This window comes from Bufo gargarizans, chromosome 7, assembly GCF_014858855.1.
Source record: "Bufo gargarizans isolate SCDJY-AF-19 chromosome 7, ASM1485885v1, whole genome shotgun sequence".
NCBI classification, from domain to species: domain Eukaryota; kingdom Metazoa; phylum Chordata; class Amphibia; order Anura; family Bufonidae; genus Bufo; species Bufo gargarizans.
The window spans coordinates 66956563-66982857 of record NC_058086.1 but is presented as its reverse complement, the minus strand read 5'-3'; the positions used below and the strand labels follow the sequence as shown (position 1 = coordinate 66982857).

The following is a 26295-nucleotide window of genomic DNA, read 5'->3' as shown; positions in this document are numbered from 1 at the left end:
TGATTAGGTATTTTCCGGTATAGAGCCCCTGTGACGGAACTCTATGCCTGAAAAGAAAAACGCTAGTGTGAAAGGTACTTAACACATTAAAAATAATTTCTGTTACAATATAAAAAAAAAAAAAAGAGAAAAGAAAAGTCCTCATAGATAGCTGCTTTTAATGTTCTGCAGCAGCTGTATCTGTGTTATAAGGCAGCAATTGCAGCTAGAATGCTTTGCCAGACACCCATCCTCAGCTCCTCACTTCTCACTTCCTGGCTCACAGCTTTCCCTGCCTTTCCCTGTTCAATTTGATTCTTCTTCTTTGTAGCCTTTCCCTTCACTGTCCCTCATACTAGAATAGAAGCTTTATTGTGAATGTTCACTGTCCCTAAGATTGTTTTCTGTCAGACAATGCATTGACCCATCCACCCTCATTTACAGCCTAAAACAGAATGACGAGTTTCCCATTCTGCAAGCGCACTGCCTTGCCTGCTGCATCACTAATTGGCTCATCCAGGCTGTGCGTTGGACTGTAAGCCAATCAGCGCAAGCCCCTCATTTCTCCTTAGCGTCATGTGAGCATCCTTCTTCTTCCTCCCTATTGCTTTTTCCCACCTACATGTGCATCGAAATGGTGCTGCATGCTGTTATACTGGATTTGTCCAAAACAAACTGGTAAAGGTTCACCTGCTGAACTTAATTTTGGAAAATTCTGAATGAACCTGTTTCGTTACAAACTGGTTCACTCATCTCTATTCTGCTACTGTATATTCATCCAACAACAGTATTTTTAAGACTAGATCAACACTTCTGATACTAATAGATGGTCCTGTCAGAACCCTATACTCAGACTCTCCCAAGTTATATCAGCGCAATTAATAAGAACTTAGTCACAATATAGTCAGTGTGCAAATAAACTAGAATGATTACAATGCAGTTTCAGGAGACCCTGCACATCTTTTGTGGACACTCAATCATTCCTTTAGTGGCACTAATAAATGTAACTCAAACACTGTTGATACAACTTTTAAAAACACACATGGAGTTAGATTTAAAACGGTTTATTGGTAGGTTTACACATAAGACTTCAAGAAAATAAGAAATCAAGAAAATAAAAAAAATCAATCATATGATTTTGTTTTTCTTTTCTTTTTTTTATTGTATGCTTTCTTCTATTTTACTACATGCATCCAATGCTAGAAAAAAATAGATAAATAAAAGATGAATTAGACACTTAGATGTAACACTATACATACAACTTTCTATCAAGAAAATAATAAGAAGATTCTTTTTCCTAATCAATGTACAATATTGTTGTGTAACACAAAGATAAGAACATCGATTTTAGCAAATCAATTTGTCTCACTAGCAAGAGTTCTTAACCTGTGAGTGGCATTCCCCCTTGTGGCTTGATAGACAGGTCTGATATTCTTTCCCTGCCCAGTCAAGCCTATGCCAGAGGCTCTGCTTCTGCTACTGACGGCGACAGCTAAATCATTGCATGAGATTGACAGGGCTGTGCAAGATGTCCGACCCTGTTTCAAATGGCAGGTGGATGACTCTTCAATTATGGGGACATTCCCTTATAAGCACTCTTTCTAATGAACCAGGTCAATTCATTAGAATTGATTCACTCATACTGTAACATCATTGTCTGGTATGTCTTAAAGCTTCGAATAATTTGGGAGAGACTGATGTTTTATGCTGGTCTTTGAAAGCTCCTGTTCTGCCGGAGGATGCATCCAATTTAAGACAAGGCACTAAATGTATCGAATGACGCACAATGTTTGGAAAAAACAAGCCAGGTAAATCTGGTACACACCTCATTATAATAGGGAAACAGCCCCACTGTTCAACAAACTTTACAAAATCGGAGACAATGGCATAAAATCACAAACATTTACATATTTTTTGAACAAAACTGATGTGCACCAAATTTTGTTCCTTTTTCTGTTCAGCATGAATTATTAAATTCCCTTAAATATCTCAGCTGAGTTTTCTTTTTTCTTTACCTTGCATTCTTCATTTCAAGGTTTTAGGAATACCTTTAATACTAAATTATATTACAAAGGGATGATTTATCAAGACTGGCAGCCTTGATTTCCATGTGCTTCCTCATCGATGAGGCAGCTTTAACAAAGCAATTCATTTGTCGAAGCAACATGTGGACCACAGAACCATTGAAGTCAATGGGTTTAAACCGTTATGCGACGTGCTTTGCGGATCTGTGGTTTTGCGGACCACAAAACATTTACAGTTGTGTGAATAAATCTTAAGTACGAGTTATAAAGTAGTAAGCTACAGTTGTAGAAATAAAACATTTCTGGTGGCTTATTGAAGATTATTTGAATGTTAAATCACGTCTTTATCATAATTTACCGTGTTTCGCATGTAGTTCTTGACTTAACCCAGGATACCACCCAGGCCACCGCCAAGATTACCCAGAATACCGCTAAGATTAACCAGACCACCAGGAGTACCAAGACCTTTGAGCTGGAAGAAAAACACATTTTATAGACATGAAATAATGGTCGAACTGAATATTAGTTCAAAGATTCAACTCTAATAAACAAGTACATCCTTGTAATTTGTCATATAGCTGTACTTTAACATGGTACGGTACAATGATTTAAATTGCTGCCAACCATTAAACTTTCTACAGAAACAATTCAAAAAGGACAAGCAAAGTCCTTTAGGAAAACAAATAGGCATTCAAGCACTTGTGACATATGACAGACCTTTGCATGTATGTTAGGTAATTAAATTTGCACCAAGCCTCCCCTTAATAGTTTGATAGTTTTAGGTGAGGCCGGGTTAACATCACTGTTTATTTTACCGTTCTTCTGATCCGGAACAGCAAAATTAACAAAAAGAGAAACGGATCCTGTATTTTAAGCATCCGTTATGCTCATGTATGCACATTTGGAATCCGTTTCAGCCATTTCCATGTGAGATCTGTTATTTTAGACAGGATTTTTATTCAGCTTAAAATAACAGATCTCTGATGGAAAAGGCTACAACGGTTACAAAATGTGCATAAATGAGCGGAACAGATACTTAAAATACAGGATCATTTTTTTGTTTTTTTTTCCTGTTCTGACAAATCAGACAAACTAAAAAATAAACGGTAATGTAAACACAGCCTTACTGACTCAAAATCTCTTATAGTTTAGGGGGAGAGGGGGTATTTGTGAAGTTGTCTAGGTTTATGATTTCTCAATTTATATATATGTTATAATAGGAGATGAGCGAATTTTCAATTGGAAAAATTTGGTTTGATATGAATAAATTTGTGGCGAATTACGTTAAAAAAAACTGCTATTTCCTAACTGCAGAGAGCCTTCATAGAGGTGTAGAACACTGTGGCTTGCAGTAACACTATTTCACTACTTTGGTAGTGAAATAGCATATGTGGCAAAAAAGGAAAGGTGCTCATAGGGTAGTATGAATTAGAAAGGATATTTGGGAACAGAACATGCCAATAGTTGTGCTCACCTTATAGTGTTGTGCGTACACAGGCACAACACTCGTGAGGGCAAAGGGTCGGTGCTGCCGTTATCTCTCCAACCTCGTAGGTGGAGTGGTCATTTCTCCAGAGGAGTGATGTGGGATACAATAGGGGGATGTGTACTAAGGTAGTATACACAATGTGATACCTCTTGGCGCAAAGACACAACCTCGATAGATGTATAAAGAATCTTTTTTTATTTAGTAGCAAGCGACAACGCATTTCGGAGTCAATGTACTCCTTGCTTAAGTCCAAAAAAACACGAAATTGAAAAAAATAATAATAAAAAAACATAATAATGATCAAAAATAAATAAATCAATAATGTAAAAAAAATATAAAAAAGTATTTCAATATAATTAAAGATGATAAATAGATAAAAACACTTTTTTGATGGATTAGAAAGTGCTATCGATAAAATGATGTAGTCACATATAGTTCATTAGCAAACGTACAATGAACAGTGCAGGAATCGTGTGGAGCAACAGTGAAATGTGTAGTTTATATGGCGCCCATTGAGTTCATAACGATAATATATAATAAGATGATAGCTAATGCATGATCCAAGTCGCATATAATGATGGTGGGAGAAGAGGATAATTCATGTGTTTGAGATGTGAGGTAGAACTATATATAGAAGATGCATGATTAAATGGCTAGAGAAATACAGGTCCTTCTCAAAAAATTAGCATATTGTGATAAAGTTAATTATTTTCTGTAATGTACTGATAAACATTAGACTTTCAAATATTTTAGATTCATTACACATCAACTAAAGTAGTTCAAGCCTTTTATTGTTTTAATATTGATGATTTTGGCATACAGCTCATGAAAACCCAATATTCCTATCTCAAAAAATTAGCATATCATGAAAAGGTTCTCTAAACGAGCTATTAACCTAATCATCTGAATCAACTAATTAACTCTAAACACCTGCAAAAGATTCCTGAGGCTTTTAAAAACTCCCAGCCTGGTTCATTACTCAAAACCGCAATCATGGGTAAGACTGCCGACCTGACTGCTGTCCAGAAGGCCATCATTGACACCCTCAAGCAAGAGGGTAAGACACAGAAAGAAATTTCTGAACGAATAGGCTGTTCCCAGAGTGCTGTATCAAGGCACCTCAATGGGAAGTCTGTGGGAAGGAAAAAGTGTGGCAGAAAATGCTGCACAACGAGAAGAGGTGACCGGACCCTGAGGAATATTGTGGAGAAGGACCGATTCCAGACCTTGGGGGACCTGCGGAAGCAGTGGACTGAGTCTGGAGTAGAAACATCCAGAGCCACCGTGTACAGGCGTGTGCAGGAAATGGGCTACAGGTGCCGCATTCCCCAGGTCAAGCCACTTTTGAACCAGAAACAGCGGCAGAAGCGCCTGACCTGGGCTACAGAGAAGCAGCACTGGACTGTTGCTCAGTGGTCCAAAGTACTTTTTTCGGATGAAAGTAAATTTTGCATGTCATTCGGAAATCAAGGTGCCAGAGTCTGGAGGAAGACTGGGGAGAGGGAAATGCCAAAATGCCTGAAGTCCAGTGTCAAGTACCCACGGTCAGTGATGGTCTGGGGTGCCATGTCAGCTGCTGGTGTTGGTCCACTGTGTTTTATCAAGGGCAGGGTCAATGCAGCTAGCTATCAGGAGATTTTGGAGCACTTCATGCTTCCATCTGCTGAAAAGCTTTATGGAGATGAAGATTTCATTTTTCAGCACGACCTGGCACCTGCTCACAGTGCCAAAACCACTGGTAAATGGTTTACTGACCATAGTATTACTGTGCTCAATTGGCCTGCCAACTCTCCTGACCTGAACCCCATAGAGAATCTGTGGGATATTGGGAAGAGAAAGTTGAGAGACGCAAGACCCAACACTCTGGATGAGCTTAAGGCCGCTATCGAAGCATCCTGGGCCTCCATAACACCTCAGCAGTGCCACAGGCTGATTGCCTCCATGCCACACCGCATTGAAGCAGTCATTTCTGCAAAAGGATTCCCGACCAAGTATTGAGTGCAGAACTGAACATCATTATTTGAAGGTTGACTTTTTTTTGTATTAAAAACACTTTTCTTTTATTGGTTGGATGAAATATGCTAATTTTTTGAGATAGGAAATTTGGGTTTTCATGAGCTGTATGCCAAAATCATCAATATTAAAACAATAAAAGGCTTGAACTACTTCAGTTGGTGTGTAATGAATCTAAAATATATGAAAGGCTAATGTTTATCAGTACATTACAGAAAATAATGAACTTTATCATAATATGCTAATTTTTTGAGAAGGACCTGTATATAATGAAGGGGGACTGATCCAGGTGATCAAATCAGAAGGCTAAAATTTAATCTATGGTGAACATGGGGGGAAGGAGATCCCTATTTAAGGTCACTATATGTGTTCAAGATACAACAACTGTAATGTGAGGAACTGAGGGAAGTCAAGGCTGTGGAACAATAGAATGCAGACAGGATGACATATATAGTTTTCAAAGGGATGGATGAGGTGACATAAAGTTGTTCAGAAATGAGGGCTGAAATGTAATGCAAAGATTATTAGTGTTGGGCGAGCATGCTCGGCTGAACACTAATTTTCCTTGAGCATCGCGATGCTCAACACATCGCGGTGTTCGGCCGAACACCATATTTTTAGCGCAACCTGCGCTAAATAGCTTGCAATTGTTTGGCCGCTGGTGACAGTGACATTATCTGAGCTACATCTTCTATGTAACTTGTGCGCAGCCTAAAAATATCTGTGACATCCAGTGCACTTTTTATGTAGATGGTGTCCGCTGCGGACACCATCTACATAAGTGACATTTTTTTGCTGCTTGTAGTAGCGACATTACCTGCGCTACATCTCCTGTATAATGTTTGCCCATCCTAAATATCAGTGACATTCATTCAGTGTAATTTTTTATTAGCCGGTGGTGACAGCGACATTACTTGCGCTATACCTCCTGTATAACGTTTGCGCATCCTAAATGTCAGTGACATTCAGTGTAATTTTTTATTGGCCAGTGGTGACAGCGACATTATCTGTGCTACATCTCCTGTTTAACGTGTGTGCAACCTGGGAAGGTTGCAAGCCGAGAGAGGACAGGAGTACAGAGGGGGAGGGATCCGCAGCACCTCAACAGGCTGGACGAGGCAGTGGGGTGGCAAAAGGGAGAAGGCGGGCCACACCAAACAGGCCCGCAACTGTTCCACGGAGGTCCCCCTTGCAGAAATCTCCCTTGCCAAGGGGTAGGTGTGCTGCAGTGTGGCACTTTTTTAAAGTAAAGTGCGGACTACAAAAGAATAGTAACTTGCAACCTGTGCCACACCAAAATGAGATGGGGCATGGACACTAGCAACCTCACCACCACCAGCATGATCAGCCATATGGCATTCAAGCACCATAATAAGTGGGCCGAACGCCTGGGTCCACAATCTGTGTCTGCGAGTCACACCACTGCCTACTCTTCCCCTATGGTACGTGCTGGCCAATAGCCTGTCGAAGGCACAGGCGAGGATGCCTCCTGCCCTGCAACTGGACATTCGCAAGCACCATCAGCGACCACATCCACTTCCCTTTCCCAGCGCAGCATCCAAATGTCATTACCCCAGGCATTTGAACTCAAGCTCAAATACCCAGCCACCCACCCACAGGCCTTTGCACTAAATGCACAGCTTTCCAAATTACTGGCCCTAGAAATGTTGCCATTTGGGCTTGTGGACACTGAGTCCTTCCGCAGCCTGATGTCAGCGGCCGTCCCGCAGTACTCTGTCCCTGTCCTCCACTATTTTTCGAGGTGTGCCATGCCTGCCTTACACCAACATGTGTCCCGAAACGTCACATGTGCCCTGACCAAAGCAGTTACTGGGAAGGTCCACTTAACCACGGACAAGTGCATTTGATAGAGATGCTACATTTCCCTGTTGGCACACTGGGTGAACATTGTGGAGGCTGGGATCGAGTCGTACCGTGGGATGGCACAGGTTCTACTGACGCTGAGGATTGTGGGCCCTAATTCCATCAGGGTTTCCTCCAGCACCTACGTTAGTGGCTCTAACGTCCACTTCTCCGCCTCCACTTCCACCTCCGAATTATCTGCATGCAGCACCAGTCAGCCATCAGCCGCTAGCTGGAAGCAGTGTAGCACTGTAGTGGGGAAGCGTCAACAGGCCGTGCTGAAGCTGATATGCTTAGGGAACAAACAGCACACTGCCGCAGAGCTGTTGCAGGGGATAAGAGACCAGACTGAGCAGTGGCTCTCCCCACTCAACCTACAACCAGGCATGGTTGTGTGTGATAATGGCCGTAACTTGGTGGCGGCTTTGGAGCTCGGCAAGCTCAGACACATCCCATGCCTAGCCCACGTCTTAAACTTAGTGGTTCAGTAGTTTCTCAAAACGTACCCCACCTACTGGTGAAGGTGCGCCATGTGTGTGCACATTTCCGCAAGTTATCGACAGGTTCAGCCGGACTGTCAACGCTGCAGCAGCGCTTAAAATTGCCAGCTCACTGGCTGTTGTGCGATGTGAGTACACGCTGGAACTCCGCGTTTCACATGTTGGCCAGGCTTTGTGAGCAACAGAGGGCAGTATTTGAATACCAGCTGCAACATGGTCGTCGCCTTTCCAGTCAGCTTCCGCTAATCAGAAGCGAGGAGTGGATGTCTGACCTCTGTGAGGTTTTAAGAAACTTTGAGGAATCAACACAGAGGGTGAGCGGCGATAACGCTATTATTAACGTCACCATCCCACTTCTGTGTCTATTCAATCGCTCGCTGCTCACAATTAAGGCCAATGCTTTGCATGTGGAAGAGATGGAATTGGGGGAAGACATTACACAGGGTGATAGCCAGACCACCCTCCGTCTGTCTTCTCAGCGCAAATTGGACGATAAAAAGGAGGAGGAGCAGGGAACGGTTGCCTCCGCTACAGAGGGTAGTACTCATAGAAGTTTAATTCCATCTGTTCAGCGTGGGTGGGCATAAGAGGAGGAAGAGGATGAGGAGATTGAGAGTGATCCTCCTGATGACGACAATGAAGTGAAGTCTTGCCTGTTGGTACTCTGGCACACATGGCTGACTTTATGTTAGGCTGCCTTTCCCGCGACCCAAGAGTTATACTCTTTTTAGACAACACGGATTACTGGGCGTTCACCTTTTTTGACCCCCACTACAAAGTGAACTTCTCATCTCTCATTCCTCAGGTGGAGAGGACGAGCAAAACGGTGCAATACCAGAAGGTCCTCGTTGAAAATTTGCTCTAGCGTCATAAGAAGGGAAAAGTTTTGGAAGATAGTGAAGGATTCCTTAGCAGACCGTGTCAGTGTACTCAGTGATCCTTCAGTGCCTTACAACTACTGGGTGTCCAAGCTGGACACGTGGCACGAACTGACACTTTACGCCTTGGAGGTGCTGGCTGGCCCTGCCGCCAGTGTTTTGTCTGAGCGGGAATTTAGTGCTGCTGGTGGCATTATAACAGATAAGCGTATCCGCCTGTCAACTGAAAATGCTGACAGGATGACTCTTATAAAAATCAACAAGGCCTGGATTGCCCCAGACTTCTCGACTCCACCAGAGTAAAGCGGATGAACAAAGGCACTTTAAATGTGTTGTTTAATGTACTGAATACACTGTATTCCCATGCACCCCTTCCACCACAAAAAAGGGTATATGGTTGAATCTTCCTTTTCTCATCCTCCTCCTCTTCCATCATATCAACATGCTTATTTGATGCATATAATGCCCTCACATATATGCCCTTGCATATCATTTTTTACAGGGTCAGCTCAACTGCAGGTCCTCACATATAATGTTTTACAGGGCCAACTGAACTGCAGACCCTCACATATAATGTTTTACAGGGTCAGCTCAACTGCACGCCCTCACATATAATGTTTTACAGAGTCAGCTCAACTGAAGGCCCTCGCATATAATGTTTTACAGGGTCAGCATCAGAAAATGTAAAAATGTAACCAGTATAGGCCCCAAAAGTTAGGCAATAGGCATTCACCTGGCAGCAAAGAACTTTGGATTCTGTGGCTGGAGGTACATTAGGCAGTCACAGGCTAAAAATGTAACTGTCGGCCAGTATAGGTCCCAAAAATTAGCCAATAGGCATTTACCTGACTGCAAAGAACTTTGGATTCTGTTGATGGAGGTACATTAGGTGGTCACAGGATAAAAATGCAACTGTCGGCCAGTATAGGCCCCAAAAACTAGGCAATAGGCATTCACCTGACAGCAAATAACTTTGGATTCTGTGGCTGGAGGTACATTAGGCGGTCACAGGATAAAAATGTAACTGTCAGCCAGTATAGGCCCCAAAAATTAGCCAATAGGTATTCTCCTGGCAGCAAAGAACTATGGATTCTGTGGCTGGAGGTACATTAGGCGATCACAGGATAAAAATGTAACTGTCGGCCAGTATAGGCCCTAAAAATTAGGCAATAGGCATTCACCTGACTGCAAAGAACTTTGGATTCTGAGGATGGAGGTACATTAGGTGGTCACAGGATAAAAGTGTAACTGTCGACCATTACAGGCCCCAAAAATTTGCTAATAGGCAATCACCTGACAGCAAAGAACTTTGGATTCTGTGGATGGAGGTACATTAGGCGGTCACATGATAAAAATGTAACTGTCAGCCAGTACAGGCCCCAAAAATTAGCCAATAGGTATTCACCTGGCAAAAATTAGGCATTCACCCCAAAAAAAGGTATTTTATGCCACTGTTTATACATAAGACAAGGACCATTTTTTTTTTCTGGGTGGTGGCGGATATGTGTGGGCTGGAATGAGGAAATTTAATTACACGTGGTCACCATAGGTGTTGAATTCCCCCGAGATACATGCCTCATTAATTTAAAAAAATGTGAGATAGTCCACACTGTCATTATCACTATCCCCACTGCTGCACTGAACGTCCTTTTGGACAAGACACCCGACGAGGGGCAAGCCAAGAGATCCATGCCAAATTATGCCAGCTCTGGCCACAGGTCAAGCCTGCACATTCATTAGTCAAGCGGTTCCTCGCTTCTCAGAGCTTCCACATCGGGTGTTATCCCTATGCAGTCGGACACCTGTCGGTCTAGGCGTTCCCTGAGGCTGGATCCAGAGGGCGGCTGTTGATGGGTTGGCTGCAAGAATGATCTCCTATCCAAAGTGACCAACACATCTTCAAACCGCCCTCTTCTTGAAGGCGTGGTAGGATTGGTACCCGCACCTGTTTGGCTGTGGGTGGAAATTTCTCTGCCAGTGCATGAAACAGCAGAATGCAGCATCTCTCGCAGCAAGGCCTGGAAATACTGCATTCTGAGAACCCTCTGTGATGCTGGTAACATGTCCACCATTTTGTGTTTGTACCGGGGGTCTAAGTACATTGACACCCTGTACAGGTCCTTGACCTTAATGCTTTTTATATGGGGGTCCCTCTTCAAACACCGGAGCATGAAGGCCTCCATTTGCACTAAATTGGAAGCTGTGGAGTGCCCTGGCTCCTGCCCATCGTCCAGGAGAATGTCATCCTCGGTCTCCTTCCCCCAGCCACGGACAACACCAGGGATCCCCGAAAAGCCTGCTTTTCTTGCTCCTCCTCCTCCTCCTCTCTTCAGCCACCATCCTCCTCTGACTCCTGCTGACTTGTTTCAGATGGAGTAGCCCCCCCCGGGAATTCATTCAGAATTGCGACTTCCTCTTCTTCCAGCTCCTGCTCCTCGACGACTTGATCAATGACGCAACGCAATGCACGCTCCAGAAATACACGGCAAAGTGGGCTGTAAAATATCTCACTGCACCGCTGAACGGCATATAGGCCCACATTTTTTTCTATTTTTACACAAAAGGCTTTTCAACAGATAAGTGCAACGATGAAAGGCAAATATATTTGTATTTCGCCAGTAATGCACGGCAAACTGGGCTGTAAAATATCTCACTGCACCGTTAAACGGCAATTAGGCCCTACTTTTTTTCTATTCTTAAACAAAAGGCTTTTTAACAGATAAGAGGCAGCGTAACGATGAAAGGCGAATATATTTGCATTTCACCAGTAATACGTGGCAAACTAGGCTATCAAATATCTCACTGCACCACACAAGTGCAAATAGGCCCTAATTTTTTTCTATTTTTACACAAAAGGCTTTTAAACAGATAAATGCAATGATGAAAGGGAAATATATTTCTATTCCGCCAGTAATACACGGCAAACTGGGCTGTAAAATATCTTACTGTACCTCTGAGTGGCAAAGTTTTTTTTTCTTTTTCCACTAATACATGTAAAAAGGGCTGTAATTTTAACACTTCACCACACAACAGCTAATAAGCCTTTTTTTCCCACTAATACAAGCCCAAAAATGCTTTAAAACACATAACTGCACCTCATAAGGGCAAATAAAATGGAAAAATATTTCCTTGTAATAAACCCTGTTAATGCCTATATAAAACAGCACTTGCACCCCAATAAGAACGGTTTGCTGGAATTTCAGAGCTCTATAATGGCAATTTGTATCGCCAGTCAGTGCAACAAAGTGTAATCGGATTGTTCCTATTACCCAGGCTGTCACCTCCCTGACTAAACCCTGTTCAACAGAAATTCAGTGGAATGATTTCTCTCTATCCTATCCCTACACCTCAAATAATCTTTCCTTGCACATGTAAATCTTTTTTTTTTAGCACAATTATATTTTTTCCTGAAATTTTATAACGAATTCCACTTCATCAGCTTTGATTCGCTCATCTCTAATTATAATTCATATAAAATGATTAGCTCCTGTAAAAGTTCCTTGGGAGTACATGACTTTAAAGTAATGGAGCAAAAAAGAAAAAATGGTTAAAAATTCAATCACTCCACTGATAATGCTGCCGCTGCTGCTTCATTTAGAGACCAATTACAAATGATACAAGAAAAATGCTTTATCACATCATTTGATATATTATATTAAAGACGACCTGTCCCCTCTCCTTATGTCTATTTTGATAAACTGTATATGTTGTGCAGCTTCTCTATTATTCCTCCTGGAGATATGGAAATAAAATTGACAACTGGACATTACTATACCCCTTGTCAAAAGGGTTTGTTACTACACAGATTGCTTTCTAGTAGGACTAATAGATGAATGGAATAATATAGAGTTCTAAGATATGATGCTCCAGAATTGTTACATTATGGGGAATACAAATATTTACATTTCAGGAGAGCTGATACCTCATCCTTAAAGGGGTTGTCCAAGTTAAATAAAAATGTGCTTCATGCCACTTAATGCTATAAAAACAATAACAAATCATAAAATCACGTGTATCTCCCCTGTCATTCTTATTGCTGCTGCTCCAGTCCTCCTCTAAGTGCCTATATACAAGGCTGCAGCAGTAACGTAAAGGTATCCAGAAAATGACCTCTGCAGCCAATCACTGGCCTTGGGTACAACTTGTAAGCAACTTTCAGGTAAAGTTTTGAGTGTTAAGGTAGAGTTTCTTAACATTTCAGATATAATTTATATTATAATTATTTGCCCTCCCTTAACATCAATTAATAAGAAATTCAGATTGTATTGGAAATTGAAAACACAGAAGGATTTAATAAATAATATTGTATATAGTTTTTAATGAAGGGAGAAGTAAACTATAAAAAGATTAAAAAAAACTCCTATACAAGGGTTGTCTAAATGAAATAAAAAAATTGCCCCATATCACCAAATGCTAGAAAAAATAAATAAAAACATTCTATACTCACCTGTTTCTCCCCAGCCATTCTCAGCGGCACTGTTCCAGTCCTGCTCCCGGCATTTGGTTACAGGACTGCAGCAGTGACGTAGACACACATTACTGTCCAAAAATGAAATGGGTAATAGAGATGGTTCTTGGAGTCTTTACAAAAGCATTAAAGTCTCATCCTCTTTCTATACAGTCAAAGAACACATTCTGTACAATATCAGAAAGACACAAAGTTTCCATGCATAATCGTGTCCTTACCAGGCTGCATGCTAAGTGTGCCACAGGTCCAGTTAATTGTAGTCCATCCTGTAGTAACACGAAAACACAAGTTGTTTAGGTTTTTCGATCTTAATAGCAGCATATACATATATATATTTCATGATCTCCACAACCACCATGTTTTAGAAGAAAAATTATTCAAATCTTTGCAAAGATTGTAGTTGAAAATCACTATCACAGAAGTCTCGCAGGACTTTGGTAAATAAATTTGGCCATCAATTTTTAAACTTGAAAAACCTTTTTAAAACTTGGATCTGAAGTTCGCTTCAGTACCGGTTGGTACCTTGGTACCTAAGCCGGCTTCTGATCCAAGTTTTAAAATGGTTTTCAAGTTTACAAATCAAAGTCCAAAGTTATTCACCGAAGTCTCGTGAGTTGGAGTTTTGAACTAATCAACTTGGGGTCTTGGATCTAAAGCTCGATTCGCTTAACAATACTTATCTGCATTCTAGTCAATTGAGCACTAACATTATAGGGAAATATAGGAAAGTCCCATATTATGACTGATGGGGAAAATGTACATAGACATAATGATAACAATTAGTAACAGTATCTTGGGAAGTTGAGAACCTGAAGGAAGGTTGAAAAATAAAAGCATAATGTGACCTGGTTTGGATGCAGGGGGCCCTACCATATTTTTTATATGTTTCATACAGTATGTTATCATTGTGCTTAAGCTGGCTATACCCATTAGATAAGGACAGCAGATGACACTCATTTCATGGGAATCTGCCAACAATTGTATATGGTTTGGGAGAGCCTGGCAGCATTATATCAAGGTTTGATCTCTTAAGGATGCAACCTAGTTTTGTACTTTTTTTTTTCATCTCCATATTTCAAAAGCCAGAACTTTTTAACTTTTAGAATTCTCCATTAATTTGCCACATTGTAGCTAATTGTCCTTTTTTGGTTGGTTGGACGAATTACATTTTTTTATGCTGACATTTTGGGATAACTCTAATGTATTGTATAACTTTTATAACATTTTGGTGTGACAGTGTTAGAGAACACAATTCCACCATTGTTTTAGGGATTTTGATTTACGATGTTCACTATGGAGATGTTGCCTTTTTTCTGTAAGAGCACAGTTAATTTTGGTATGAAAATAGATAGATAGACTGCATGTATAACATTTTACATTCTCATTAACAAATGTCCTGCTATAAAATAAATAAATAGATTAAAAACTTACTGCAGCCTTCAGGATGCCAAAGACTGCTTGTTGTCCAGCACCTCCAATATCTCCTAAAAGTTCTTCCTGTAGTAGGATACAAAGTTCTAAAATTTTACACACTAGAATTTCAGATAAACAATCAAATTATTTTTTTATTTTGATGTAAGTGTACACATAAAACCATTCAATTAATTAAATTAGAATTTGGGACAAACAAACTATTGGGCTACTTTTAATTTTATGCAAACATGATGTTGAGAAAGTTTTTCTATCAGTTTATCTGTCATCTATCTGTATACAGTATATCGGGACAAGCATGTAATAGAAACCACAATGCAGTAACATCTGAACTGAATATTAAGTGTAAAACCAAATTTATCTTGCTGTCATGTAAGAGTAGGGAACAGTGCAGCCCTATGCTCCATCCAAACAATTGTTCCTACCCACTTGCACAATACATCCTAAGTGACGGCTCACAACTGGTCGAAAGTCCCTTCTTAACTAAATGCAGGGGCCTAAACCAAAATGGGAAACAGAGTAGCAAGGCAAAAAGAGGTGAAAACCAGACAGGTAAAACCAGAACTGGATCAGGATCCCAAATCAAAAACACACGGCAAAGTCAAACCAGGAGATAATTTAAGAGACAAAGGTCAGAAACTAGCAGAATCAAATACCAATAGGGTCACGTCAGAGACAAAATCAGTAATCAGAAAACTGCCACAGAATGCAGTATGTGCTACCACCCTAACGGGACGATTCAACAACTGCAATATACTGTTATAATTGACTGAACTTGACTCTTCTTTTGAATACTGTATAACTTCTGTATAATGTGGAAGGTACATGATCACTGATGAGCTTTACTTATCTGTATTCACTTACAATTGATTCATTTGTGCCAGTTATTTTATCCAAAGCGCAGCCCCCACATTCCTGTTAAGGTAGCAGGAAAAACAAAAATATTATAGGACATTAGATATTAACAATATTTTGGTTATTATAATTAGATCTAAGCAACTCGAAGCAAAACAAATTGACTTTGGATCTGAATTTCAGGAAAAATGTGATTCACCACAAAGTCGATTCAAAGTCGATTAGCTTGACAGCAATTATTAATGTACATGCTTAATGTGTCACAACAGGAAGTTATGTTTCTCACCACTATTTCTATCAAGTCACGGAAAGCGGCTTCAAATTCTCTTTTATTGTTTTTCATCTGTGGAATAACAATTGTGAGAGTGACTATGGTGAAGTGCGTATAAAATCGAATTTTGATAAACATCTGATTACCATCTTATATCACACAGCTGATTGGGTTTATTATTTTGAACATAGAGACTTTTTAGACTCTGTAATGTGTTTTTTGTGTCAATTTTGTTATTAGGGACAAGCACTATACGACTGTCGGTGTCATTCCTGCTAATCCTTGGATATTGTCCTATACTTGTGTGAGCAGTACATGAGCAGGCCTTTATATAAGCCTCTGAATATTCAATATTTACATTCACTGTCAGCAAGCAGAGGTCTTGAAAATTAAAAAAAAAATTCAATAATATACATTAGGATTAGGAATCCCCTTTAAAAAAGACCTGTCACCTCTCCTGACATGACTGTTTTAACAACTACTTGCCTTCCCCCTCTAATACCAATTCTGGAGCACCTAATCTTATGACTCTAGGTTATGCTATTGCTTTATTATTTCAACTAGAAGTTATGATTCAATTGCTCTCAGTCTGCCATAAGGGTACAGAGGGGAGGTAACCAGTAGGAGGTGTGTCTCACTTTATTCAGTCAGTGCTGCCATTCTCAGACTGTGCAGGTACACCTCCCCAACTGGTTACCTCCCCTCTGTACCCTTACTGCAGACTGCTAGCAATTCATTCATGGCTTCTAGTTGAAATAATAAAGGAATGACTCAAGATAGAGCCATACGACTGGATGCTCCACAGTTGTTATTACATGGGTTAGCTATTAAAAAAGTCATGTCCGGGGTTGTCTCATCCTAGAAAATGGGGGCATATTGCTAGGATATGTCCCCATTGTCTTATAGGTGCGGGTCCCACATCTGGGACATGCACCTACAGGTGAAACTCAAAAAATTTGAATATTGTGCAAAAGTCCATTTATTTCAGTAATGCAAATTAAAAGGAATTGCATTAATGCAGCTTAAAATTCGAATTTGGTGAAAAGGTACAATATTCTAGGCTCATAGTGTCACATTCTATTCAGCTAACTAATCCATACCCCCTGAGCAAAGGGTACTTCAAAATTGTGACTTTGGGGTTTCATAAGCTGTAAGCCATAATCATCCAAATTATAACAAATAAAGGCTTGAAATATCTTGCTTTGCATGTAATAAGTCTATCTCATATATTGGTTTCACTTTTTAAGTTGCATTCTTGAAATAAATGAACTTTGCACGATATTCAAATTTTTCGAGTTTCACCTGTATATCATGAACGGAGCCCTGCAAGGTGGTGGCTGAAGGACTCCGGTCCGGCCACCACCAAGCCAGCTTCCCATAGAAGTGAATGGGAGTGCACCGTGCATGACCGGCCACCACTCCCATTCACTTCTATGGGTTCATCGTAAATAGCCAAGCCAGCGCTATTTTCGCCAGCCCCATAGAAAATGAATAGAGGGCGGCTGAGCATGCACAGTCCGCCCTCCTTAACTTTCGGGGCTCCGTTCTATATATAGGTGCGGGTCCCAGCAGTGGGACTCACACCTATAAGACAATGGGAACATATCCTAGCGATATACTCCCATTGTCTATGATGAGACAACCCCTTAGTTGTGTAGTGATATCTTTTGAAGCGAAAAATAAAGGGGGCTCTCTAAAAAATGATTGAGAGTTCACGCTTTCTGGTTTAGGAGATACAAACATATGATATCAGCATAAGTTGCAATTCATTTTTATAGTACCGTTATTCAGAATTATAGATCTAGAAATTTTGAGGTTTACAGATTCTTCCTCTTGCCTTCCATTCTACATGGTTATTTATAGATTAATCATTAGCATTTTTATAGCATTCACTATAGAAGAAATACATAGATGATTGACAGCAGGAAAACAAGACATTAAAAGGAGTTGTTTAATATAAGTTTATAGTGGCTCACCCTTCTGCTTACCAGGTTCGGTGCTCTAACTATGATGTGGTTCACCCTAACCACATAAGGGGTTAACAGTAAAGAAATATGTAAATTATCTGTGGTCATATATCAGGTCTGTTAATATAACTATTTTATTAGATCATGAAATTATACATACAATAGATAGGACAATATAAAATATAGTACCTTAAAATTATAAATAATAAAATATGGAAAAACACAATTTGTTATACTGATAAGAAATTGGTCACTTAAGATTAGTATTGTGTCCTTATAGAGGCTGCAATTTTGTTCTTATGGGTGTTGCAACATTGTTCCCAACGTTAAATGTCTCAGTTATCACTGATATATCCGTGAGTGTAGTTACCAGAAGTACTCACTATTTGGGGTCCGGCTCGTGTGTAGCTGTCCGTGGTGGCGTCCCACCGTGGGTCAGTGCACTCACCCGATATGGCGTTTTTGGAGTATCTTCTGATGTTCACGGTCCGCGGTGTTGTTACGGTAATCCTGCTCCCCAAGAAACCGCTGTGCGTCCCACGTGTAGCTGGCGTCCTGCTTTTTGGCTAACACTACACGTAATCAGGGCGCCGGGGAGATCTTTACCCGATGCAAGGTTGTGGGATATCTCCCGATGTTCAAAGTCCGCGGTTACGGTAATCCTGCTTCCAGGTAGCTGCTGTGTGTCCCACGTGTGGCTGGCGTCCTGCGCTTTTTGCCGGCACTCCACGTGATCAGGGCGCCGATGAAGTCTCTACCTGTGATTGGTTCAAGACTCCTGTGATGAATTAGGGATAGTTTCGATCACCGTCTATGCGGTCGTGTCCGTGGTTACGTGTGCTGATCAGCTCCTATGGGTTAAAGTGTCCAGTCGTCTATAAGGATCCCAACCGCTATACGCGTTTCAAGGTCTCTGACCTCTTCCTCAGTAGCTGGTTATGGGATCCAAAGGTACTTCCTTATATATCCTGGACGGGTTACACCTTGTTTGCTTAATTAGGGATCATTACAAAATCTGATTTGGAGTCAGATGATTTAAAATACCTCCTTATGTTTTTAAATAAAGACATTCATCATCATATAATGCTCCTTATACCTTGACATTAAATTGACCTGACTAAAATTCATTATAAATTATTTCACAATCCTTAATGTATTTAGCATAAATTCATATATATTTATAATCAATGCATGTTAAAATTGATAAAATAATAATATAATAATCATGGTAAAACTATACAATTGCGCTTCCTCTCTGTCTATACTGTTAAAATATACCGGACCGTGAACATCGGAAGATACTCCAAAAACGCCATATCGGGTGAGTGCACTGACCCACGGTGGGACGCCACCACGGACAGCTACACACGAGCCGGACCCCAAATAGTGAGTACTTCTGGTAACTACACTCACGGATATATCAGTGATAACTGAGACATTTAACGTTGGGAACAATGTTGCAACACCCATAAGAACAAAATTGCAGCCTCTATAAGGACACAATACTAATCTTAAGTGACCAATTTCTTATCAGTATAACAAATTGTGTTTTTCCATATTTTATTATTTATAATTTTAAGGTACTATATTTTATATTGTCCTATCTATTGTATGTATAATTTCATGATCTAATAAAATAGTTATATTAACAGACCTGATATATGACCACAGATATTGAGTGCTCACTATAATTTAAAAGGAGTTGTCTCATCTCAGACAATGGGGACATATCGCTAGGATATGCACTCATTGCCTGATAGGTGTGGTTCGCAAGAACTAAGCCCTGAAAGTGGTGGAGGGCGCACTGCGTATGCGCAGCCTCCCTCCATTCATTTCTATGGGGCCACCAAAAATAGCAGAGCGCTTGCTTGCTGTCAGGCCCATAGAAGTGAATGGGGTGTTCATGTGTGGTGCGCTCCGAGCCACCACTTTGCCAGGCTCCGTTTAGGAGATAGCTGAGGGACCCGGCGGTGGGACCCACACCTATTAGACAAAGGGGACATATCCTAGAGAGAATGCCCCTTTAAGCCTCCATATTTATTTTTATTTTTTACCTAGTAATTAGGATAAGAGGATGAATTCCATGTTAATGCAAATATGTCACCTGTAATATTTTGTGCCAATTAAAACCAGATAGTGACACATATTCTTTTATTTATTTTATTCTATGCAAAATTATGGGGGCAGCCATTTTCCCTGTGTTCTTGTGAAATACATTTACATGCTTTAATGCTTTATGCCTTAGGCCCCCTGCACACGGCCGTGTTTCACAGCCGTGTGCGGGCCGTGGAACCGCGGCCTGGATCCCTCCTGAGAGCAGGAGCGCACGGCGTCACTGGTTGCTATGACGCCGTGCGCCCCCTGCTGCCGGCACAGTACAGTAATACACTGGTATAGATCGTACCAGTGTATTACTGTACTGTGCCGGCAGCAGGGAGCGCACTGGCGTCATAGCAACCAGTGACGCCGTGCGCTCCTGCTCTCAGGAGGGATCCAGGCCGCGGTTCCACGGCCCGCACACGGCTGTGAAACACGGCCGTGTGCAGGGGGCCTTATTCACACAGTCAGTGTTCAGTCAGTGATTTCCATCAGTGATTGTGAGCCAAAACCAGCTGTAGGTCTTCTCTGTATAGTCTCCACTTCCGGTTTTGGCACAATCACAGATGGAAATCAGTGACCAAAACACTGACGTGTAAATAAGGCTTTACAGTGACCGTCTGGAGTCGACACATGCACTTCTATGGGATAGTTTTCCAGACTCCCCCTGTCCCCTGTACACATGTCATTGTACAGAGAGGGAGAAGGACTACTTATACTGTGACCATCAACTTTTGTGAATTGGGGATCCTGCTTTGAACAGATGCGTTATCTGTCATTGTAATCCTGCCTGTGCAAAGTGTTAGCATATTATTAGCTTAGTAAGTAGTCATTGTGAAAACTGCAGGATTTTTCTTAATCCATAGTGACATGAAAAAATAAAAATAAAAAAACACCAACAAAAAAATGTTAACATAAATTAAAGACCTGATTTAAGCAGTAGGTCATTTTCTGATTACATTGATTCATTTTAAGTAATGTCTTTTTATTAGGCTCTGTTCACTTTTGCAAGATATTATTATTATTATTTATTATCAGAGCTATAGTAGTAAGGCTCGTTCAGTTTTCTAGGATATATTGGCAATCTTTGGGGATTCTATCGGGGTTCTGCTATTGGTCACAGCAGGAAAAAAGTTGCCGACTGCAGTTTTCTTGCCATCAGAATTACCAGGGAGGATGCTGGAAACCCCACAGAGGCTCTGAATGCTACTAGCAGCAGAGGTTTTTATTGCCATTTGTGTTTTATTTTTAAAGTACAAACCATGGAGGGGGATTTATCAAACTGGTGTAAAGGCTTAGTTGCCCCAAGCAACCAATCAGAGTCCACCTTTCATTTTAACAGCTCCTTTGGAAAATGAAAGTTGGAATCTGATTGGTTGCTATGGGCAACTAAGCCAGATCTACTTTACACCAGTTTGATAAATGACCCCCCCCCCATGTCCTTATGTGTTCTCATTATCAATAAAGTCTGATATTTATGAAATACTTACCCCATCTTTATAGTTACATAGAAAGTATATCAGTTTTTCAAGAAAATCTGGAGCAATCTAGTTAATAAAAGACAAGTAAAAAATTGTAAATAAAATGTATGTAAATATAATACGGTTTATAAATATATGACCAGATCAAATTATTTTATATACGTGCAAATATGCATCTGAAACCATAAAAATGCACTGTAGTTCACCAGCAGCACGTTATAGATCAGGAGGAGCTGAGCAGACATATACAGTATATACAGTATTGTGGTGAAGTGCACAGTAGAGGTGTGGAGGGCGTATATATATCTCAGTCCACGTCCATAGTCCACTACAGGTTCCTCTGGCCCCAAGTGAGGCCAGTAGTGTTGAGCACGAATGTTCGAATAGCGAGAATTTGCGAATATTTAGAATATAGTGCTATATATTCGTTATATATAGAATATTCAGCATTTTTTTCCATCTGAACACATGATTCCTCTCTGCTTCTTGCTTGTGGGCCAATGAGAAGGAAGCAATGTCAAGTTCACAACAATACTTAGTGCGCCAATCACTAAAATGTGAAGTTGCACGTAGTGCGAAAAAATATTCTAATCACTGCCGATTAGCGCAATCGCAAATATATTGGAGCACTTGACTCTATCTGCATATAAAGCTATTCTAATGTTCTGCCGTCCCAACCATTTTCTCTAGTCTCAGGAAACTTATACCAGCTTGAAAAATGTAGCCAAAGTAACCCACGCCTGTATTTAGCTTTACAAATTCGCATTATGCTATTTTTACATTGCCGATTTTTTGCTTTTAATAAAATATTCTCGAATTCTTGAAATTCACGTATCTATGACGAATATTCTACAAAATATTTGTGAAATATCGCAAATTCGAATATAGCCCCTGCCGCTCATCACTAGAGGCCAGCTGTGATTAATCACTGGAGGATAAATCAATCCTCAGTGTGTGAGAGTGTGGAGGAATTGAAAAGGAAGCCTGCAGAGGCTCTGTGTGGCCCCAGCCCAAATGGCTGAGAGAGCCTGAGTTTTAGAGGGGGGGGGGGGGGTCGCACAGTCAGACAGAGTCGGGAGGACTGGAGGACCATATGCTCCCAAGGTATTGTGTGGTCACTGTCAGGAGGATTGGTGGACCGAGACCCCAATGGTTGCATTGGTCACAGCTAGAAAGCTGTATTACCCGTGGTTGAGTGAAGCTGAATACCAAAGTGTGAACACTGAGCTAGAGGTGAGTTAGAGAAAACCTCTGTATAGTGAGCGCCTAGCCGGGTAAGGATTTAATGTTTTGTGTTGATTTAACATGTTGTGATATGAATGCTGCGATTTCATTGTGCCAAGTGATGCCAAATTTGGAAGTGTGATGTGCTGTGTGACAAATAAAGCCCCCCCCCCCCGTGTTTGTTGAGAAGACTGTAATTGCTGACCCCCTGTGAGAGAGCACGATCCCTTAAAATATATACTTCAGAAAAGTGCCAAAAAACTAAAAGTCATAAATTATGGTGCACAGATGTTGTGTGCCATAATATCCAACTTTTTTTATGCCACAATTGGGTTTGATAAATTTCCCTGAATGAATTGGTGATATTCAGTGATTGACAGCATTTCCTGTACTGAGTGGTACTTGTTTGAGTGGTAAGCGCTCAATACTAGCAATGCAGGGAGGCAGGAGGAAGCTTCTGTGCTCCATACAGAGACAGTTATAATATAGTACTGTCCCTTTGTACAGTAGAGAAACTTCTCCCGGCACTCACCGCTCACACAGGCATCGCTCGCGGCGGCTGGTTAATTGCACGGTACAATGGGAGTACAGGGGGAGAGCTCACTGACAGCAGGAACAGAGTATGGTTATATATATATATATATATATATTGAAGAAAATCCAGCGGGAGCACCAACCAAGAAACGGGTGCAAAATCCACAAGGGCAGCGGCAATGCCCCAATAATATGGCTTGAGGAAAATAGGACTGCACTCCAGATAAAAGTGAAAAATAAGTGGAACTTTATTCACCCATGATATGGCAACTTTGCGACGTTTCGGCTCACAAGGAAGAAGGCTCTTGTGAGCTGAAACGTCGCAAAGTTGCCATATCATGGGTGAATAAAGTTCCACTTATTTTTCACTTTTATCTGGAGTGCAGCCCTATTTTCCTCAAGATATATATATATATATATATATATATATATATATATATATATATATTTAATTTATTGTCACTTAATAAGCCCCACTACATGAAGGAGCAGTGTGGTCGGCCGCCCACCAGCTCCCTGCCTATCTTCCTAGTCAGTGCACCACTGTGCTGTTAGGAAAACGGATGTCGGTTAGCAGTGGCTCTGAAAAAGATTGCCGCTAAGGGACATTTCAGCCCTAGTTTTCTAGCATAGATAAAGGTTTTTCCCTGAATAAAGTATATAACAAAAATGTTCCCTATCCTTGTCCCTACCCATTATTAAAACAAAAAAAATATGACAGTTACACTTTGTACACCATTGTAACCACCCAATTTTTTTTTTATTCTGTAATAAAACACATTAGTAATGATTATCATTTTAAATATGACTCCAAATTTCAATGTGAAAAGCAGTTTTTAAGATCTTAAGTCTTCAAGATTCTTACCTCTAATGCATTTTTCAAGCACTGCAGAGTATTCGCTGCTTGATATCTCTGTATACAATCATAGCCTTCCCACACATAGGAAAAAAGAAAAGCAACAAGTCAGTTTAACGTTCATTTATGTAAAAGCTGTAAGTTTCAACTGTATGGTGCAATCTACCATATTATATCTACAGTACATACCATGAGAAACGCTGAGACCAGCGAGCACCAAGAAAAAGATAATCTTCATTGTGTAGATTGTTCAGCTCAAGGCATAAAAGGCTCCAGTCAGAGTTCTCCTTTTATAGGACAAAATACTGAAGTCACATAAGATGGCACGGCCCAATATTGGAAAGCGCCCAATATACTCGTTTCTTTAATGTGAGAACTGTAAAGATGAAGTATATTGTTACAGCTAAGAAAACATTTAATATTTGCTAACAATGTATATACTGTATACATTAAAATAGAATAATGTATTTACCCCCCAGCTTTTTATATCTGCCATATTTTGTTCTGCGGAAAACTTTTTTTTGTCTGAATCAAATTTTTATGATTGACATATGTTTAAAGAATTTTGAATCTTGTTTTTAATTTTCCATGTTGATTATCTAATTTTAAACAAAAGCCATAAAATCCAGCAGTTTTTCAAATTGGCCACTAAACCTAATAGAATCCACTTTTTGGTCTGTAGAGATTACTTTACTGTAGTTACCTGCATATCTGTCATTCTAATCCTGCCTGTTATGATATCACTTTTTATATAGATAAGTCAGGGTCCACCATTCAAAATAGGTGATTGTGAAAGCTTATCTATTCTTTCCCTGCACAATGACCTCTGCACAGGTCACAGAGCATGCCTAGAAAACTTTCCCATAGAAGTCAATAGGGTCCCCTCCTGACTATTGTGTCTATGGTCCATGGGGCTGCCATAAAGCAATGTTGTTAATGCTTTCTAAATGCTGTTAAGAACAGCTCAGGCAAGATGGTAGTTACGATAATCTTGTTCAGGAAATAGAAGAAATATATTTGTAATCAGAAAATAAAAACATTAGAAAAAAAGGATATGTTGTGTTGCTGTCTGGTTTTAACTGGTGAAACATTTCCTATAAGGCTAGTTTCACACTAGCGGTAGGGGAGTCCGGCAGGCTGTTCTGGCGGGTGAACAGTCTGTCGGATCGGTCCTGCCGCTAGTTCACGTGTGCCCTCGGACTGCCACTCTGTCCCCACTGACAATAATGAGGGCAGGGGCAGAGTTCCGACAGCAGCGCACGGCGATATGCAGCCGGACTAAAAGTACTATTGCAGTACTTTTAGTCCGGCTGCCTCTCGCCATGAGCTGCCATGCTGCCACCGGAACTCCACCCCCACCCCCATTATAGTCAATGGGGATGGAGAGGAAGTCCGGGGGTACACATGAACTAGCGACAGGACGGATCCGACAGGCTTTTTACCCGCCGGAACAGCCTGCCAGACTCCCCTGCCGCTAATGTGAAAGTACCCTAAGAATGAATTTTTTGAGTGCGAAACAAAAAACGCACACATATTACACCCAAACACCTGAAAAATGCCAGATTTTTTCATGGTACATGTGGTTTTTTCATAGTTTTTGTTAGTATGTTTTTTTTTTCTTGTGTGGTGATTTTTGTAAGCCAGAAAAATAGAATAATGCATACCCCCACTAATGCCAGCTTGTGCCAGAAAATGAGCCACAACACACAATTTTCTGAGCATACTTTGGTTTTTCAAAAATGTCAGGGACCCACAAAACACAATGCAAGTGAAGAAAATGCTCTACAAATGTCATCTAAAATACGACTATAAATGTGGCAGTTTAGCAAAAGATCATATGTATTTTAAAATAAGAAACTGAAGTCGGCTTTGGAACTGAGGTACCAGCCAGTACAAAAGCTGACTTTGGATTCCTATTTTTAAATATTTATAAAAACGCTGATAAGAATACCAAAGTCATTCACCATCGGTCATGTCAAACAAATTTAATCAGTTTCTATGAGGAGGTAAGTATCACGATCGGCGTGACTATCACATACGTGACACAGAGGGAGGGAAAGTGGAAGGCCCTGCCCAAGTGAGAGGGAAGGTGGTGACCCCTGACTCACCTTGCGGCTGGCACCTGGCTGCCCTGACGTCCCTAGACGGGTTCCTCACCCGTACGCCGATCACGTGCCTAAAACCCTGGCTTTCCCTAAGATGAGCCCTAGATAGTGAACAGGGCGGTGGGAACACTAGTCCGCACCACTAGCTCTAAAGGAAAACACCAAGGGGAGGACAGACAATACAGACTCAACATATAATCCCAGGTGGGCGACAACAGGAGACAACAAAAAGCCCAACAGGGATCCGGAGGGTAGCACTC

The 26295-nt window shown here is 40.8% G+C and overlaps 1 protein-coding gene across 1 annotated transcript; it reads right to left on the bottom strand.

The window, feature by feature from the left end:
- Nucleotides 1-1048: 1048 nt before the first annotated feature.
- On the bottom strand, nt 1049-24194 carry LOC122943085 (ranaspumin-like). The gene is made up of 9 exons (XM_044300518.1): nt 24120-24194; nt 23940-24004; nt 21326-21382; nt 15787-15843; nt 15510-15560; nt 14646-14711; nt 13433-13480; nt 2362-2475; nt 1049-1178 (listed from the first exon to the last, which is right to left on the bottom strand). Exons 1-8 carry the CDS (start codon nt 24166-24168, stop codon nt 2386-2388), a joined length of 483 nt encoding a protein of 160 aa, XP_044156453.1. The 5' UTR covers nt 24169-24194; the 3' UTR covers nt 1049-1178; nt 2362-2385.
- Nucleotides 24195-26295: the final 2101 nt, after the last annotated feature.